The sequence below is a fragment of the Hippocampus guttulatus genome, chromosome 12 (assembly GCF_054856545.1).
Source record: "Hippocampus guttulatus isolate MCC_2025c chromosome 12, RoL_Hgut_1.0, whole genome shotgun sequence".
In the NCBI taxonomy this organism is placed as follows: domain Eukaryota; kingdom Metazoa; phylum Chordata; class Actinopteri; order Syngnathiformes; family Syngnathidae; genus Hippocampus; species Hippocampus guttulatus.
In genome coordinates this window covers 9,411,350-9,431,367 of record NC_141272.1, presented here as the reverse complement: position 1 = coordinate 9,431,367, position 20,018 = coordinate 9,411,350, and the positions used below count along the sequence as shown (strand labels likewise).

Genomic DNA, 20,018 nt, shown 5'->3' with positions numbered 1-20,018 from the left:
TCGAAAATAAGAGGCGTTGTTTGGCCGTTTCGCCTTGGCAAGTTAAAATGTGAGATACGAGGGCCACATGGTGCAGGGAAACTCAGCTCACATCACAAGGAGCAGTTTGGCAGATCGTAAACAACTTGCTGTTTTTCGCAACTCCCAGTTGAAGTTTACTGACAAACTTACATATGTACTAGCTTGATGCTAACACATAAGGGGAAACACCATAGCTGGGCGAACCAATAGGATTGGTGTGGCGATTTTATATAACTTTAAGCAACATATATTTGAACAGAAACAACGGTGCAACATATCAATAAAACAATACTCATAGGCTAACATTCTTTATCTTCATACAAGAACTAACTACTGGAATGGATTGATATTTCCAGTCAGTTCAGTGGGGAAGGATGATTTGAGTTACAAGCATGGTTATGAAATTAATTAAATACAACCGGTATGTTTTTGGGTGATTTACATTGGAATAAAACAAAAAATTATTCATATTTATGAGAATGATTTGAGCCAAACAAAGCAAGCAAGTAGTTTCCCCCCAAACCTTTGGCTGAATTTTTTTTTTTTTTTTACTTAAATCATCAATCAAAATTAATAGGTTTTACTGATATATTTAAGCTGGGGAACAATACAAAGGACAGTTAGTTCTGTAAAATCCTTTTTTTCTCTGTTGCAAAATGCCAGATAACCAATATTCACAACAGCAAAACTTAAAATATTTTGTTGACTTGCCCAACTTAAACGCTTGTTGCCATGAAATTTTGAGTTCACCCAACATTTTTTTTAACAATATACAGTATCTTCAACCCATACTTCAAACTCTGTGGATAGTGCTGGAATATTCACAATCCCATGTTTGCTGCATTTGACTCATAACACAGTAGCATTGAAAATGAAACAGAAATACCCTAAAATGCTTCATCGCTACTGCGATCAAAATAAAGTAAAACGTTGTGCTGCAGATCTCAAATTAAGCTGGCATCCGTTTTAGACTCTCCCTAATAGCTTCCCCGCTTGCAACAAAGAGACACACCGCGACAACAAACACATTCCGAATAGGTTTGCACCACACGGTGGTTTGGAATTGAGCTAAACAGATGCTTTGCTTCCAGCAAGTTAATTGAAACACCGTCAAGCAGCTCACGACATATCTGCTTCCCTCTCACTTTGCTGTGACTTGTGTGTTCCAGGTGGCTGTGACAGGGACACCCCCGGGGCAGGACCCATGAGGAGTCATAGAAGATGCTCACAACCTGGGCACTTCTGCTCTTCTTAGCCATGTGGGTGACAAGCACCTCTGGTGGCCCGCTCTCCTTCAGAATAGGTATGTCTGCATCTACGTTAAAAACACACTCATTTTTTATTCTTTGACAATAGTTTGGAGGCGTTAGTTTTGCTCTTGCTTTTTGCACGCCTTCTGCATTTTTGGTTTACCTTCTTCAATTGATTTAGTAGTCTGGATAAATAACGATTCATCTGGTTCTACCCTAATTATGGTGGCTAAGGGAAGAGCCGTGAGTGGGCCTATTACCAATTGAATAGACAAGCACTCAAGGCTATTGCGTTAGCGCAATACTTACTCGGCATGACTAAACAGCTGCCAAGTATTTGTGCGCTGATTGATATTATTTGGTCTGTTTCCCTCCAAAGTAACTTTCAGCTTTTCAGCTGCGGTAAGACAATGCTCCTTCTGAAAAGCAGTTCCTATGCTTACCTTTGTTTTGTCTCAGGATCTCTCCTATTCCACGTTTTTTTTTTAATCTGAACTCTTCTTCTGTTTGCCAGTCTTATTTGGATGTAGAAATTCCACCATAGTTTTGGCAAAGGCTCTGAAGCCTTAGGTAACAGGTCAGTGCAAGGATGCGAGGGTGTGCCTCCGTTGAGTGTGCCTGAAAGTGCATGGCGAATATTAACACCTCATCAGACACGCTTTGTGTATCCGATTGCTTGTTTTTCTCGGGCATGGTGTATCAAGATACAAGATGGGACCAGAGAAGGCTGTTTTTTTTCCCCTGTCAGGTTATACTCACTGGCTTAACAAATATGAGGAAAAAAAATCTCATAGGATGTGATTAGCAATGGCTAAGGTGGTGTATGTAGCAGGATAATTGGCTCAAAATATACACTGCACTATTTGCGTGTCAGGTCGTCCTTATAATAATATCTGTTATCAACATTCATTCTCCCGTTTGTGCTAACACAATAAGACTACTTCCTATTTCCATTCCCGCACCCACCGATGATCAATCAGAGAATATTGTGGTTTGTCGCGACATTTTGCTCTGCTTTTTTTCATCCCACCTAAAGAGCGCAAGACATTTTATATTCAGTCCTGCAGAACGGCAGCTTCATCTCGGAGGTAATTCCTGCTTTTTAATCACATGACCAAACTCACATGGTCCAATTTTCTCAACCGACCTGGTCCTCAAGAGGCTTCTTTGTAAGAATCAACATTTGTTAGTCAATTACAGCCGGGCCATTTTTGGGTGATCAAAGCACTCTTTCCACATTTACCTACTGACGACTCAGCATCAGGAGCAACTAGGGGTTCAGTACCTTGCTCAATGACACTTCGACATGATCGCAATGGCCGGGAATCGAACCCCCAACCTCTGGGTGGGGAGACGACCACACGCAGCAATGCAGCAATTGTGAACGGAAAAAAAAAAAGAATAATAATCATGACCGGTCATTTTTGTCCTCCACACACCTGAACCACCAAGTGAATTTGAATGTTCCCAGCGACTCATTTTCTGCTCCCACAGCAGAGTTGTTTTCAGGTTAGAGGGGAGTACATTAATAATGGAAAATCCTTCTCATGATCCCAATATGGATATAAAAAGTCTGTTGGAACATTAACTCAAGCCATACATTAAACATGTGACTGTTTCTTGACTGGGAGCAGTTGCAGTGCAGTTTCAATTTTTTTTTTTTTTTAAAGGTCTAGTTTTTAAAATTAATTGCCCCTTTTTGTCTGAAAATAGGTTGCTTTAGGCTCTTTTAAAATATCAGATGCATATTTTCTTGAGAAATCTCATCCAGTAATTATGAAAACATGAAGTTCAAGTCAGGAAAAAGTTACAATTATTGAGGCAATGTGATTCTACAGTGATTCTTTTTGCTCATAGTTGGAGAAGAAGGCCATTTCTGAGTCCAGTGCTCCAGACCTTGATCCAGACTCAGTGTCACCATCGAGCAATGTCAAGATGTCTTATTATTATTATTTTTTATTTCTTTGAAGTTTTTTTTCCTGCAGGCGCCTTTTTTTTTTGGCTCATTTGCCATGACAACCCAAACAGCAGAGCTTGTTAACATACTGTAGTTTCATGCACCAACAATATCAAATTCATACGAGTCTTCATTTGTTACTATCGTTCAACATGTTCCGGCTGATGTCCCCTTGTGCTCTTTAAAGCCTCGTCCGCCCAAACGCACAAAAGCGCCGGTGGTTTGTGTTTATTTCAGTTGCATTATTAACGGATAATTCGGCAGTGGGAAATATTTCATTCTCTTCTCATGTCAAACGCATAGTGGGCGTCAAATGGTGATGTGTGTGTGTGTCTGCTTGTGCAAACCCTGAATATGCTCATAAGGCAAAGACAAATAAACACATTCAAACAAACGCCAGTGCAAATTGCTGCCATTTATGCTCCAGGAGATGGTATTTAACATGACCGCCCCCCCGAGTCCAGTTTGCCTGCCTGGCATAATGTCACTGTCTGGCATGCACGATATGCAGCAGGGGAAAAACCAGCACTCCATCCATGCCACACATTCCCCATGAGGTCTTGCCAGCCTCAAATGCAATACATCGCCGCTGTGTATTTGGCACGGCGCATGTGAAATTGACATTTGTTTCCAAAATGTAATAGATGGGCACGGTGGTTATACTTGCTGCTCACTTTTGATTAACTGTCACTGTGACATATCCGCAGGCATGGGATGCGCTGGAAAATTTCAATAAGGAAGTGAAGCATAAACCAATTCATTTATTGTTTCATGCTTGGTTGTTAGATAAGACCAAGATTATTATATCGCTACATAATAATGCAGTGGAACCTGGTGGTCGGCCTCCAATTTGTTCTGATTCCAGACAGAAAATGAAATGGTGGCTTTTGACTTGAGCAAGCTGTGGCTTATTTTCAATGGACATGCATGGGTTTTGCCTTCTGTGGGAGCACAAGTCGCCACCGGCAGAGACACGGCGTTGGCATCTAACTTTGTTGCGCTCATCTCAGCAGTTGGAAATTTGCGGTTTGAAATGGGTGGTGCTTGCTCTCTGGACTTGTACCAGATATTCAAGTTTGATCGCTGCAGTAATCTCAATAGTGAGTCTTGTGTTTCTTTCTGTCAGAGATTTGGCTCGGACAAGTTGAACAAACAGGCTCGACTCAGGAAGGGACTGTCTTTTACAGCCCGCAGGGGGCGCAGTTTTCTCTGAAGCCACTCTGTGTTCGCTTCTCTTTTTATTGAATAACGTGCAAATTACAAGTACTATATAAGAAAAACACTGCCCCCTATATTTGCATACCACGCCCCCAGCCCGGCCCCCCGCCAGACATCTGGACACCTTCTGTCATTTGGCCTTCCCATGAACTGAGATATTACAGACACTTTAACATACCAATAACAAGTTGTCTTTTTACACTGTGATATTTGTTACCAGTTCCCAAACATCCCTCGGCACTACAAAGCACCTTGTTCCAAACTGTTTACTCCCAAGCTGGGTCTGCATGCCTTCATCTGCTTGCAAAGCCCTCAACCGTTCGTCACCCCCTGAGTCAAGGCGACCCCCTGTGGACTTCAAAGAGCCCTTTTGCCCGACAGACACTTCCTACGATCAGATAACGGTGCCTAATGGCCCTCTTGCCCCAAGATGACCTGACTCTCTGCGCGCACATACATTTGAGGACTCTGAATTCACAGAAACGTCTTGACAGGTCCAAAACGAAATAAGACTTTGAACATGATATCATTATGTTTGTCTATTCCTCTAACACTTTCATTAGTCACGTATTTGGTAGTGTCGTAGAACGCCGTGCCGTCCTCTTCCTCTTCACTTTGATTCGAGTCCCACGCAATGTTCAGAGAGAGAAACCAGAGTTGAAAACTGGTTTAATGGTAACTATTCCTAAATGTTGCTTGAAGCACTCCTCATTTTCCTTCTGCAACTTCTTAATTTTAGTTATTCTCAATGAGGGCAGCACGGCGGTCGCCTGGTTAGCACGTCCGCCTCACATTGCAGAGGTGCAGGGTTCGATTCCAGCTTTGGCCTTCCTGTGTGGAGTTTGCATGTTCTCCCTGTGCCGGCGTGGGTTTTCCCCGGGTGCATGGCAGGTTTATGGATCACTCCAAATTGTCCCCAGATGTGATTGTGAGTGTAGATGGTTGTTCATCTGTGTGTGCCCTGCGATTGGCTGGCAACCAGTTCAGGGTGTACACCGCCTACTGCCCCAAGACGGCTGGGATAGGCTCCAGCACGACTGCGATCCTTGTGAGGAAAAGCGGAAAGAAAATGGATGGATGGGTAGATATTCTCAATGGAATTAGTCAATTAATAATTTCATATCCATACTCAAGCAGGATTGGCAACAGAAATGCCACACCTTGAACCCAAATTAAATTCCATACGGAATTCCCTGTAATGTGTGACATGAAATATTTTCATTGCAGTTAGTAATACATTGAGCCTTGGACTACAAGGCTCAATGTAAACATGACCCGTGATTATCTTTGTGTTTAGTCCTTTTTGGATATTTGCACCGAGTTGGTTTCCTATGGGGAAAAGTGGAGTGAGATTACAGTGAACTCTTGCTTGCAGTTTTAACACCGAAAACTCCCCCTGTAATGCTGCCGTCTTCCAACAATGTCACAAATGATGACTGAAAGTTTGACTGACACTTGTACAACTTCAAGTCTGCATCTTGGCTTCCACTGCACAAGTAGAAGAGCTTATTCCACACAAAAAACCCTAACAAACACATGACCAACACAAAAAATCCTGAAAAAAAAAGAAGGAATATTTAGTACATCTAATGACAGAATTCCAAATCACCATCATATGGTACTGTAATAGTGCTTGTATTTCCCAAATTAGTGAAAAAAGATTTCCTATTAGCCATGGCTGTAAATTTTGATCTATCATGTGGCCACAAATTCATTACTGCAAGCAGTTTTTCAACAAAGAAAAATAGAAGGACTTGTACCTGAATCAGTATTCAGTAACCATTAACAAAGTGAATCTTCATAAACACCGCACACACCCACTTGGCTTCTTCCAGCATCAAATAAGACCACAAAGCTTTTCATCTGCTATTAATCATCAAATATTGCTTTCCAAACCTGCATGCACTTTGAGCCGTTACTTGTGTAAAATCAATTTCGAGAAACATGCGCTTCCAAACGCATTCAAACTTCAACCTTTGTCATAAATTGAATAAGCCCCCCGTGAAAGAAACGTGTTGAAAAATGCCCGTGGCAAATGATAACATTGAGAGTGGTATATTATTAGGATATTTATTTCAAATGCATTAACCCGAACGTGACACTTTATCGCTGTTGAAGGTGACCTCGCCTTAACAGCTTTAAGTGCAGCTCAGTAATTTGAGCTACAAGTGGTGGACTTTCTATTTGGAAATCATTTAGCTCTGTGTGGGATATACGCAAGCTATTATATTACAATACCCCTGTGTATACTGTATATGCTGTCTAATTAAAAAGAACAAGGTACATGCCATTCTGTAAAATTTTGTCAATGTCAACAATGCGAATCTAAGAAAACTATTACTTTTGCTGCTTTGAATGGACCGAACTGTAATAATGTATCCCCATTTGACATGTCCGTCAAACAAGTCCTAACAATAAAAATATAATTTTTTTTATTTTGTTTTAATAAAGCACCAACAGGAGTGGATTTAGATTTTTAGTTTACAATTTGCGTCGGTAGCAAAACCGAAACCACGCTCTTTTTTAAAAAATATATTTTTGGAACACGTCCGCTCACAATGGAACGTTACACGAGGAAGTGTCACTTCCTCGTGTAAAGAAGGCGAGAGGAGTCAAGTGGCGCATTCAAGTGCGCTCAGTTTGGTCGAGAAACGATTTTCGGTCGTAATCCGAGGCATAAAAAACTCTAAGGTTTTGGTGGAAAACCGATTTGGTCGAGAACAGAGACTTTCGAAAAACGAGGTTTGACTGTAAATGCAAATGAGCGGGGTTATCAAAAAGTCTCATAAGTATTGCATTGATACCATCTAGGGTGCCAAGAAACTGTGTTGAAGTGACAGCAGGAGCTTCATGGATTCAGGACATATTCCTGTCTAAAATACAGAGAGTGTATCTTGTGGCCTCTTCAGGCAGTTCGAAACTTTCTTTTTTTTTTTTTTGGTGGGAGGGGGTGGGAAATTGTGCGAAAAGATTGCAGGAAAACACTATATACAGGATTTTAATTGGACAGTAATAATGTGTCCCAAAAAACATAAAAGTTGTATATAGGACTCCAAAGGTTATTTTATTCTGTCTGTGTCATTGATGAGAAATAAATCCCTTCATTTCACTGTATACAAGGATAGAGTTATGCAAAGGGGGAGCTTGGGAATGTTTGAGAACCGACTATTTTCACCCCCACTGACATTTGTTGGGAAAACATTTTTCATGATTAAGTCCTCAGGGAACCATCGAGGGCCAGGCTTGTCTGTATTTGTTAGCTTCAACTCGCCCATTTATTCACAATCTTGCTCCGCCTCGACTTTTTGAGAGGCTTGCTGTCACACTAACAAAATGGGTCAGAACACCTATCATATTCCCCGGCAGCATCCTTCAGCTCTCCTACCGAACCAGAGAACTCAAGGGACAGCTTCGAGATGTAAATCCTGTAGCGTGTCCTGTCCTGTGATCTCCACCCACTTGTGAGATCTTGAATAAAGCCTGTTGCTAAACAGGTAGCCCTTTCCGTGAATCCATCCAATACATCGGGCGTCTTCAAATGGTGGACTGCGGTCGGTTCAGATCTGGACCCAGTCGAGGTCTCAATTGAATAAGGTATGCGCGCCATCGGGCTGCACTTTCTTCTCCCGTAGTCCACCGTCACCTTGAGTGAAAGCGCCCAGCGTGCCCAATAAACACATTCACCGCCAGAGTTAAAGCCTGAAGCAAGGTAAACAAACTACTAGATTTGTTTCGATATTATTTCTTAAGAAGCAGTTGCAAAGCACCCCGCAGCTCCGAGCGCGCAGTCGTCAGACAAAAGGCAGGCAAATGCCTTTCTTCCTGCTTTGCTCCCCTTTTCTCTGCACACTTTGAGAACACACGTTCAAGCATTTTTTGTAGTCTGTATTCAATTTGCTCCATTTTTCTACATTACGAATGCAGTGCCTGTGCTATGCTTACACGAGTTCCCAAGGCTGACACCAGTGGAGCTTTCTTGGTGGTGGAGAGTTTGCCTTGCGAACAATGAATTGGACATGTGAAGGTAAAACCTTGCAAAGCCGATGTAGAGATTCTCAGTGGAGGGAAAGGTTGCCAAGTTATAATCCTCTTACCTTGCTTACTGCCCCATCCTGCGACTTAAATCAGCAAGCACAAAGAGGTCCTGAAAACAGAATATCCTGCATTGGTTTCATACTGCATGTCAAGCATCATATGCATCCCAGTGGGAATGCCGGTGGATCACTTTTGTTGAGGTTTCTAACTTTTCTTTTCCCCTTGTTTTACTTTTTCCATTTTCCCCCTGACATTGCACTTGCATCAAGTGAGCAAGCGCTCGTTAAAAAAAAAAGAAAAATAAACTCTCAGTGCCAGTTACCAAGGTTGTGTCAAGAGACGCATGTTGTTTTATGCAGCACACCGATTCTATATGTGCCTGGAGGTACAAACACATGCAGCGAGCATTATCCATCCATCCATTTTCCGAACCGCTTGATCCTCACTAGGGTCGCGGGGGGTGCTGGAGCCTATCCCAGCCGTCTTCGGGCAGTAGGCGGGGGACACCCTGAATCAGTTGCCAGCCAATCGCAGGGCACACAGAGACGAACAACCATCCACGCCCACACTCACACCTAGGGACAGCGAGCATTATTGAAATTGAAATCTGGAGATGGTAGAGTCCAAGGCAGATATGCCCCAAAACACTTTACCAATACCCACAAGTCAGCGGCAGCAGTCAGAGGAAATGGTAAATCTCTCTCACCTGAGCTGCATCAACACTTGTAGTGGCTTCTTGAGGCTAAAAAAAAAAGGCGATCCATTGTGTCTCTGCCGCAAGCTCATTTTGCCTCTGTGCATTCGCTTAGGTTGCATCTAATATTGCTCACCATCTGTGTTGAAAAGAAAATAATGAAAACAATTGGATACCCCCGATATTAGTTGGCTAGTGCCACCATCATGACCAACACTGAAATGCAGAAAAGGGGTTGACTCCATTCAGGCTGCCCCTCGCTCGCTTGCCGATGTATCGAAAGCCTGCTGCTGTATCATGGAGCTGTCGCCGTTCCATCGTGGGTGAAAATATTGGCGGCCTGAATCTCATTAGCCCGTAAAAGTCGATAAATTAGCCGTATCACTGTTTAAGTGTATAAAATAAGTTACCGCTTATAGCCGGGAAAATATGGTCGATGTGATGTTTAAAATGTTTAAAAAAGAAAAAAAATCGTTGTGGATGTAGGTAAACCGCAGCTGATGAAGATGTGCACATCTGAAATCTTCATTACATCCTGGATGTAGTTCCCTTTTATTTAAAAATTTCCAGAGTTGACCACTATTATGAAAAGGATTGTCTTGGACCGTGGAACAGTCCACTTGAGTTTGAGCACAAAAGTGCACTATGTCAAGAGTGTGGGACCATTTTCACCCAGAGGTAGCATCCTTCTGAGTGGGCGTTTATAATAAATCTCTTCTTTTAATAAGGATTGCGCGCAGTGTGGCAGTGCAACAAGGTAAAAGAGCCTTAAGGGGAGACCAAACGTTTTTTATTTATTGGCCGCAATGACAGAGAGGAGCGCTCTTATGCAATTATGCACACTACTTGCCTGCTGAGGTGACCAAATAAATTATTCAGGAAATCTGATAACGTCACCGTCGATAGCCATGTGTACTGTTTGTCTTTCAACCGCACACACGCACGCACGCACACACTCACACACACACACACACTCACACACACACACACACACACACACACACACACACACACACACACACACACACACACACACTTTGATAAATAAATGTTCCCTCAAGTGGTTTGTTCGAAAATAATTGAAATCCTTTTTTAGCTCATTAGCCCACATGTCCTTTGTGTGTGATCTGTTTCCCCTTTTCATTAAAACACTGGTAGTTAAATTATTAACATTGTAACTACAATACCTTGTGACGATAAGCGGATCAGAAAATGGATGGATGATTTACAATATACCAAGCTGGGCCTAGTGCATTTAAACATACCATCCGAAAGTTGATAGCATCACCAGTGTTAATGTTTTCTCATGAACCCCGTAGTGGTACAAATAGTCTGGACCCAAACGTCTTTCTATATGGACCCCAGTGCCATTAATTTTGACAAACAATTTGAATTTAACCAGAGCACCATTAATCTGATTTACAGTTGTTAATCTATGCGCAGAAAAAAAGCACATACTGGGTACGAATAGAATACATTGTAACTCCTCCCACGTGACAAACCTCAATCCAACACATCTTGTCTTCAGAACAGGCAAGCGGTGAGGAAAAAGTTTGAATAGAGAATGTCTGGGTGGTCCAGTGGTTAGCGCGTCGACCTCACAGTGCAGAGGTACCGGGTTCAATTCCAGCTCTGGCCTCCCTGTGTGGAGTTTGTATGTTCTCCCCGGGCCTGCGTGGGTTTTCTCCAGGTACTCCGGTTTCCTCCCACATTCCAAAAAACATGCATGGCAGGCTGATTGAACACTCTAAATTGTCCCTAGGTGTGAGGTGTATGATGGCACAGTAGGAGAAGCGGTTCCATGCAATCGAGTAAGCATAAAACTGCGGTTTTCTTGTGTGGCTGCCCCATTAAAGGCTATGCAAGTTGTAATTTATGACAGTATAAACCTACAATGCCCTTTTGTTTATCTTGAAGCTTAGGATTCCTTACGGGAGCGTATTCCACCTTTTGCATTTGATATTATCATTTGGGTTGTTTCTAGCGGCTGCTGCGGAACCTTTATCGGGTATATTTGTGAACAAATCTGTCCTCCCAAAATCAGTGCTTTCTTTGTGCTCATCTAGCTTACACCTGATAATGTGCAGGTTCATATTTACCTGGATAGATGGTTTGAAAGTCATGATGCAGCTTCAAGTTGTCACGCCAGATTGCAAAAAATAAACTAGCTGATAATCACCTTGCCAACTGCATTTTTGTCTGCACTGCGAGTAAAGATTTGTTTCTTTTACAGCTCCACCACCATGGTTATTAATCCATGCGTCTATTTTTTTGTAGTGCTTCTCCTCATTAAAGCTTTTTGTGAGTTGCTGAATCCTTTTCCAGTTGACTTGTGATTCCAGGCAAGAGCTGACACACCATGAGGTCAACACAAATAATTGCGTGGTGCCACGAGATTTCCAGTGGCCCCAAACGTCCTTCATAAATTTTATTGCACTTAAAGCGAATGGTTATTGTTTAATCTGTTATGATTGTTTTAAGTCTCCCCCCTTCCCTTCGATTACAATGGATTATCCTTCATACTGCACATGTACAGACTTGATTCAGGAAGAGGGTAGCGCTTTGCAAAACAAACTTGTTGGTGTATTTCGAGGACAATTTGGTGGGTCAAGAAGAGAAGTTAAGTGGAAAGCAAAGTGTTCTTATCAAAACTAGCAGAGGATTTAACATTTTTCATGCTGACACCAAATGTGTCATGGTACTAAAAGTAATACCTTAGGAACTGCCAAAGGTAGCGAGATAAAAGCGTTTGGTGAAATCTTCAAATTTTCTGCTGTGGTGGCCTTGTCAGGCCATTGTTACGTCACAATCGATTTTTTTACTTTTTTGCGTGAAATGTGCATTGGACTGATTTCACTGCTATTTCCTGATAATGTCGTTAACTGTAAAGGAGAAGGCATTTTGTGTCTTAATTTGATAAGAATGAGTCGTGGACATGTGGTCGACATCAACTTCGGGTAGAATTTTAAAAACGTTTGGCAAGAAATGGAATATCGTTTCAATTCATGCCGTATAACTAAGGGCTCGTATATCGATCATTTGAGGAAAACGTAATAGAACATTCGCTTCTTGGATTTTTGTGTTTAGATTTTTTTTTTTTTTTGCTCCAAAGACAATCAATATCTTTCGGCAAATGTAAGTTTGGGTTTCATAACTTCAACAGGGTTTCATATCTTCACAGATATACGGTAACATAAAGTGACACAGACTGATGAAACCACACTTTGATTCATGCTCTTATCGATTAGAGTCGCAGTTGACACGATTCACTTGGTAGAGAATAATCAAGAAGAATTTGAAAGCATTTTCTCAAATTCACACGAAACATTATTGTTGAGAATCTTTGCAATATGCGGATGTGAAGGGCCCCATGACTGAATTTGCCAAATAGGACTAAATAAATCCCCTGGTTACCAGCCAACCTCAGGGAATAAATGCACCAAAAAAAAAAAAAAAAAAAAAAGAAACATTAGCATTCACAATCACATCAAATTATCGTATCGCAGCCAATTTATCTTGAATTAATGAAACATGTAGTTTTAACATAATATGCTGTAATTGTAGCTCTTTTTTCTTTAAATAGTTGGATGGCTTACAAAACGTAAAAACCATGAGGCACCTTTTTACACGATTCTCCGTCCCATTTATGTAAACTGTGTGGGCTTCAATTACAGGCATTTATTTCAGGGCCCTTTTTTCATCAAGGAAGAAAGAGAGACATTTCCTAGTTTATTGCTATTCAGTTCACATTTGCACCTTCCAACGCTGAATCTTCCAAGACAAGGACATCAGTTTCCTCCCAGCCTCCTCAAGCTGTTGTGCTGGGGAGCTTTCTTTTCCTCATCCATTACTCCGCAGGTGCTGTGGACAGCACTGCTTTTAACGGGAATTAGAGGACAATATTTGATTAGCGGTTATTCATGCCAGGGAAACACTTTTTATAATCATGTTCCCATTCTTCACTTCTTAAACGTGTAGCACAAGTGCACCAGTGTATTGCTTTTGCTGCTTCAAGACATTACATAAATTTGAAAAAAAAAATGTACAGTGGTAGAGAGGTCAGACACTTTCAAGCTTCACAAACATTTTTTTTGGGGGGGGGGGGGGGGGGTGCCTAAAATAACATGGGCCATTGTTGGATGTCATTAGCCATCAACGTGAGAAGCCAAGAAAATTAGTTGACAACGACCATGAAGTCAATGGCCTGATTGAAGTGGACTACTCGTGTCATGACAGCATGTTTTGCTCAGGGTTGCTGGTTTTATCTTGGTATTTTGGAACTTCCTGTTTTTGATCATTTCAACGAGCCTGTGATTTCGATGTGCATTTTCTGTGACTGACTGTTATTGTGCATTTTCCTGTTTTTGCTGTTCTGAGTGAATACTTGACCCTGCTATATTAGCTCCTCATGCTAGCGAGCTAGACCGCTTCAATGACATGTGCTTGTCACTTGTGATTAAACGGTCGAATGCTTTAACTTTTTTGTGCATACATTAAACAACTCACAAAAGTTAAACACATTGGGCTTTTGAGTCAATTGTAGGATGGACCTAAAATACACTCCCAACATTTACAGCTGAACTTAATTTGGACTGCTCTCAAGGGCGTGTGTATTCACATGTTCAGTTGTTTCAGTAATTCAATTTAGTACTTCTTCTCGAATAAGGAGCTGATTAAAAAAAACACAAAATAATCATAACTCATGTTTGATTTATCAATGACCAATAATTGCTTTATTCAATTCAAATGTGAATCTCAACAGTCGTATTCAATATGCAGTTCATCATGAGACCAAGTGACGACACCTAACCATTGATCAGCAGTACCTTGCCATTGCAAGGCTTCAAACAGGGTGAGCTTCAGATTTTTGTCAACAGAGATATAAAGAAACTGAAAGAGTCACAGAAAGTCATATTTCCTTAATTATTGTCCCTTAAAAATGATTTAACCTTTATATCTTCTGGTAAGGCAATGGGAAGATTTCTATTTGCAATGCCACCTTGACAGCAGACAGTCAGGAGTGGACGTCCTATGATATTTGTGTGACATGAGATGGTCAGGTGTTTATTAAACGACCGCACTCTGATTTACATTCCGTGGAATGTCGTTAGCTTTTTAATCACCTATCTGCAGAAACTGCTTTTGTTTGAGTGGGTTTTGATTTAGTAAAATGCAACATTATTTGCCAGTTACACAATCATTCACATGCCTCGTCTTCACCATCAACAGGCGGAGTTGTTCTTTCTGTTCTGGTGTAATTAAAAGCTGTCCAACCTGACTGGAATTTAATGAAGCAAGAGTTGGACTTGTTGCTTCGATGTTCATAATTTTAATTAGAGCAAAATAAATAATAACAATGAGAGACATGGTCATGGAGTCCACAAATCACATTACAAATGTACAGGACAAGAGCAGCCAGAGAACCGTGTCATGTACGTTGAAAACATCTGAAATGGCTAAAATTAGAACGTTAGCTATCTTTCTCTCACAAGACGCATTGAACCTGCTTCTTTCCACCCTTACCCAGTATTTTGATTTGATATCTTTTTCTGGTTTGTGGATTTTGTCACATCCTATTTCTCTCAGGTCCCTGTCACTATTTGCCAACAACAGTGTGATGATATTTTGGCCACTAGCGAAAACACCCCCACATCCCCAGATGACAGCATGACCCTTCACACTGGGTAACCATGTTTAAGGAACCGCAAGTCAACCAACACGACATGATCTCTGCCATACTGGGTGCTTTTTTTTTTTTTTTTTTTAATCTCAGGAGGCAACATACCCATTAGTAACTCTCAACTCCAACACACTCAAATCCATGTATTGCCGTATATCCAGTAAGCTTGCAATCTCCTTGCAATCGAAAACTGATCAAAAAGTCCGTCAACTCTCTTCACTTGCGTCTGCATATTGTACTGCGCCGCCTCATGTCCTCACATGCCGACACTTCTATTTCAGACCCTCTCTTTCAACATCCCTGCCATTGTACTACATCTGCGCTAATGGCACCCACTTTTGAGTTTGCGTCATCAGATCCCCCACAACCCAAGTTTTTTTGACGATACGTTTGGTTTGCACAGCCATAAATATGCGTCATACTTGCCTCAAGCACCATCTCTGGGAACACGCCTGCACATACATGTGCTTTTTGGTCCCACTCACTTCTGACGGTGTTGAATAAGCACTCTTCTATTCACATATCTCTGGCATTGCCTGCTGCTCTTAAGGTATTGCAGTGCGGTACAGTATTGGGTAAGTAGGATGCAGGGCATGGCTAAAATATGCAATAACTACCCCTGCATCCTTATCCCCTCATCGTTTTTCCTGTTAATTTCTGTAATAGTTCACATTACATTGTAATCACACTTAAACCTCAGTAAAATAAATAAATACATAAATAAACTATTTGAATTGGACACCGCCATGTCCTTATATGTCTTATTGTTTACTTTTGGCAGATTCAATGAATTCACCAACCTGTGTTCTCCGTCTTCCACTGCATAAATTTGTGCAGGTTTTTCGAGGCTTTCAACACTGTTCAAATTGTGTGTACAAAACCATCCTGGAGATTATAACAAGACCCCAAAATTGTATTTCTTTCTTACATTTTGAGATTCAAATAGATACGCCCACGTTCAAAAGTCAGTGAACAATGTCACTTGATCTGACCTGATTGCCTGAGGATTTGAATCGAACTGTTTCCGGTTGCCATCTAAGTCTGACAACTGGGCAGCCCGTGGGTTGACCGTTCATTTTTGTTGTTAGTTCAAGAGTATCGAGCTGCTTATTTTGATGTGAGTGTTGGCATGCAGTCCAGCTTTTATGGTTTGAACACCTGGCTTTGGCAGACCCTTGTAGGCAAGCTTTTCATGGGATGGCCTCGAGAGAAAGGGTCCATGAGGCAGACAGCCTGAAGGCTTGAGAGTATACGCCAGGGATGCCCAAGTCCGGTCCTTGACAGCCGAGTTGGTCATTTGAATCAGGTGTATTGGGGGAGTGGGGCGGTTGACAATCCTTCCTCTTCAACGTCTCTCACTGTGCTTTGAACCTCTTTCTCCCTGATATCATCCTTGAGCTTTCTCCTACTTAGTTTCATCCTCTTGTGAACTGCAGATTTCCCACTCAGCTCAGTTTGAAATTTTTTTCACTTCAAGTAGATAAGTGCCGCTCCGTCGGGGCCACTTTGTCCAAGTATTGATGTTTCAAAATGCAAAATGCTACCACCAGGCTTTGAAGACTGTCATTTCGTTCTGTTTGTTCCTAGTTGCAAGCGTACAAAAGACATAACTTGCTTTTTCTTCCATCCGTCCATCCAACTATGCATCCATCCATCCGATTTTCCGTCACATACGGGATGTCTCACTTGTCAGTTGGTGGCAAAAGTGAGAATGAATGGTTATACAGTGTGCGGGATATTGCATGTGCACTCTGCCTCCTGCTCAACAGTCTCCTGCGCATCTGTGACCCTAATGAAAACGAGTTTGAAGTCACTACTTCCTTTTGGGCCATCGCCTGCACTGCCTCAATAGTTTTTTCCATGAGCTTTGGAAGCATTCGCTTCCCTTATTTATCACCACTTGATTTCTAAAATAGCTGTTCTCTCACCATATTTTCCTCACTTAACCTTTCGTCAAACTATCTGCCGGTTTCCCTTGACCTTCCAGACAATTACATGCCTCTATCTGGTGGCCCAGGCCTGTGCAGGGAGATAGGCCGACTGACAGTTAATGACACCCATGAAGAGTGGAAATTCCCCAAGGGTTATTTTCATTTCTTTTTCTTTTTTTTAAATTTTTTTCGCCTGCCAACCTGCCATCCTTTCATCCCGCGGGTCCTAAATTCAAACTACAACTGCCGCATCATTGCCATTCCCTTCATAATAACCATCATCCGTCTCCTCCTTGTCTCTATTGTCCTTGTTGAGATGATGCTTATGGGGCACCCTTCATACTCTCACTCTGTGTCAACCACCATCTGTTGAGTGGAACGAGTCGGCCTAAACGTATTCATTCATTTTCACTCTAACCTGCCTTATGCCCATATTTGTCATGCTCTCAGTACGCATACGAAACTGCAAGACTGTATTCTTATGGACAGATGTATGAAACCTGGAGGGTGGGTCATAATTGCTTCTTTAGTGATGGACTTGTTGTTTTGAGCTACTTGTTTTGATCTTCGCATATTCAAGTTACATTGCACTACTTTGTAAGCACATTGATTGATCAAAAGTCGAAAACATTTCTGCTTTTCAAGCTTTCGGCCATGTTTTTGACCTACAAAAGTAGTCCGGTGTATACTGTCTCCTTGTGGAGCCATCTTCCCTTCTTTAGAAACCCCCGCAGCCTTTCAAGAATGATGTCATCCTTGTGCCCAACTTTGATACTAACCTAGCAAGTCACCGCACAAAGCGTATTTCCCGGGCTGTCATCATGTTATGATCCAGAAGGGTTGATCTTTTCATGAATGAATCAGTGAATGGATGAAAGCGGTTTGCCCCAATAGCTCCCTCTCACTGCTACCACTGCCGCCGTGTCCTCCAATCAAGACCGTCCATGGTGACTTTAACCACTTTTAAGACCAGGTTGCAGCCTTCACATTTTGAGCTAATCTGAAGGAACCACTACATAGATGATATTTTTACCTCTGTCAAGACCAAAGGTGTGACAGCGAGAGGTACTTTTCGATGATGCCCCCCCCCCCCCCAGACTGCCAGAGGCGGTGCATAAAAGGCATTGAATGACGACTACCAGGAAAGTCACGCGGAATCCCAGGCACAAACCTCACTGAGAAGCTTTCGAGGATCCAAGTTTCATGCCCATAGGATGGCGAGTGGCGACATCCAAATGATAAAATCTGTAGAAAGTCACAATTTTTTAAACTCCCGTTCTTATAGCTTGTCTGGCTCCCAATGAACAACCATTTTCTTTGGTAAATTAAAATCCGTAAATTATTTTAACTAAAACATCGTAATATCTTCACTTATCCCGGGATTTACACAATTATTGTTACTCATTTTTATTTTCCCATTCGGCTATTAAGCAGGCATGTGTCAGTGCCCAGCGTGTTTTTAGTGCCCAGCGTGTTTTTAGTAAGACTCATTGAAGAGGTAGAACACCCCGCAGTCACCAAGGGACACAAACGTTACGAATGTCCTTTCCGCTTTACTTCCTCTCATCTGGCCTGTCTGTAAACGAAAACAAGAAGGCGACATCTGACTACATCGCCATCTATCCGGATCTCCTGTCACAGAGATTCTCTGTGTTTTGTTTCCGCCCACTCCGGCGTGTCGAGGAGTTGAGTGAACCGCACTTTCTTTGGCTGTCTTTGCATGACAACCATCGCTCACCCACGCTTATGCTTGCACCACTGTCAAATAAAGCCATTCCTTCTCGATGTCAAAATTCTTGCCAGCAGCTACAAAGCATGAAAGGGGATTAGGAGCTTTAAGGACATTAGGATTTGGAGTGTTGGCCTCGGCTCAACTTATTTAATTTAGTTTTTTTTTCGCTGATTAATTACTTTCAGAGTATCCACGCCCTATGAGATTGGCATTAGGTCTCTACATTCAAATAAAAGATGAGAGAAGGTTGAACAGACGGTCCGACATGGTATTTCAAGCAGCGTGGGTGGGACCTCTGATGGTGTCTTATTTTGTATGGCTTGAGTGTCGTCGATTCACTCACAGAGGCAGTGGAGTGGGTGGGCTGGTGCCATCCGGACAGCTCACGTCTGCGTGACCTGACTTGTTTTGAAAAAGCCTGCCAGACTGTTTGATGTCACACGCCCTCTACCTCGAAAACTTTTATTTTTTTTCTGGCACCAGAAACAATCAACAACCGGTTGTATTACTGTCTGCCACTTCACAATGAATGATTTCAATTCATTGCAACAAATTAAGGCTCAACACTTTGCCGGTGTGTCACGTGTGTGCGCCGTTGTCTTTTTGTAACCAAGAGTCTGGTGTATCATTGTGTTTGGCTTCTGTTATCGTTCGCAATTTGTCTTATTTGACACCTGCCACTCCGAATGTGACGTGGCTGCGCCTATTTCATCAATATGAGTGCTCGCCTGACAGGTGCACCACTGGTGTATTTTATGCTTTGTGGATGTCCCGGAATCACGCTGACATTGTCACAGCAGGCTGACCGTAGTCATTCTGAAAACATCGGACAATTGTGGTTTTCCTTCAACTTAAAGATTTCAAAATTGACTGCAGCGTAGAAGAATGTTTAGTAGAACTGCCTTATAGTCCGGAAGTCTTGGGGTTGAATCCCAAATCCGGCCTGCCTTATCCCCCCAATGTAGAAATGTGCAATTTTTTTCCTTTGCATTGTCGGGCAAATATAGGGACAGAAAACCTTTCACATTCACTTACCCTGTCACTGGGAGTGGAAACTGAACTCAAGCTTTCTGCACCCGTCAGACCAGTAAACCATCAGTGATGCTCAGAGAATAGAGATCACAGTATTTTGGATCACATATGAGTGGTGTCCGGCCTCACCTTGACAACAAATACACACTGCCAGTATCTCTGTACAGCAGATAGACCAACTCTTTTGTGACAAACGAGGTGCGCTTCAGTCACCAGGGATCAACATGCCAGTTTGGAAAACTTGGACGTAGTGTTTGGTCGTTGCCGGATAATGCGCTTGCTCACACAGGACAGCTTTCAATGAGGACTGCAGATGACTGTGAATGCTGAATCCTTCCTCACCCTCCCTATTTATCAGATTTCGCCCCATCAAACTTCTTTTTGTTTCCCAAACTGAAACGTCAACCGCAGGGCCAACATTTTGAGACTATTCCTCAATTTTGACATGACAACCTAACATGCAGCTTT

At 42.1% G+C, this 20,018-nt stretch overlaps 1 protein-coding gene across 4 annotated transcripts in view; it reads left to right on the top strand.

Annotated features, from left to right (window-relative positions):
* The window catches only part of grik4 (glutamate receptor, ionotropic, kainate 4), a 249,915-nt gene that overhangs the window by 102,756 nt on the left and 127,141 nt on the right, over positions 1-20,018 (top strand). For all 4 annotated transcript variants that reach the window (XM_086125398.1, XM_086125396.1, XM_086125397.1 and 1 more), the window contains exon 3: positions 1,191-1,324. In XM_086125398.1, coding sequence (XP_085981524.1) covers positions 1,243-1,324 — 82 coding nt within the window. In that variant the 5' untranslated portion in view covers positions 1,191-1,242. The remainder of the gene's footprint in view (positions 1-1,190; positions 1,325-20,018) is intronic.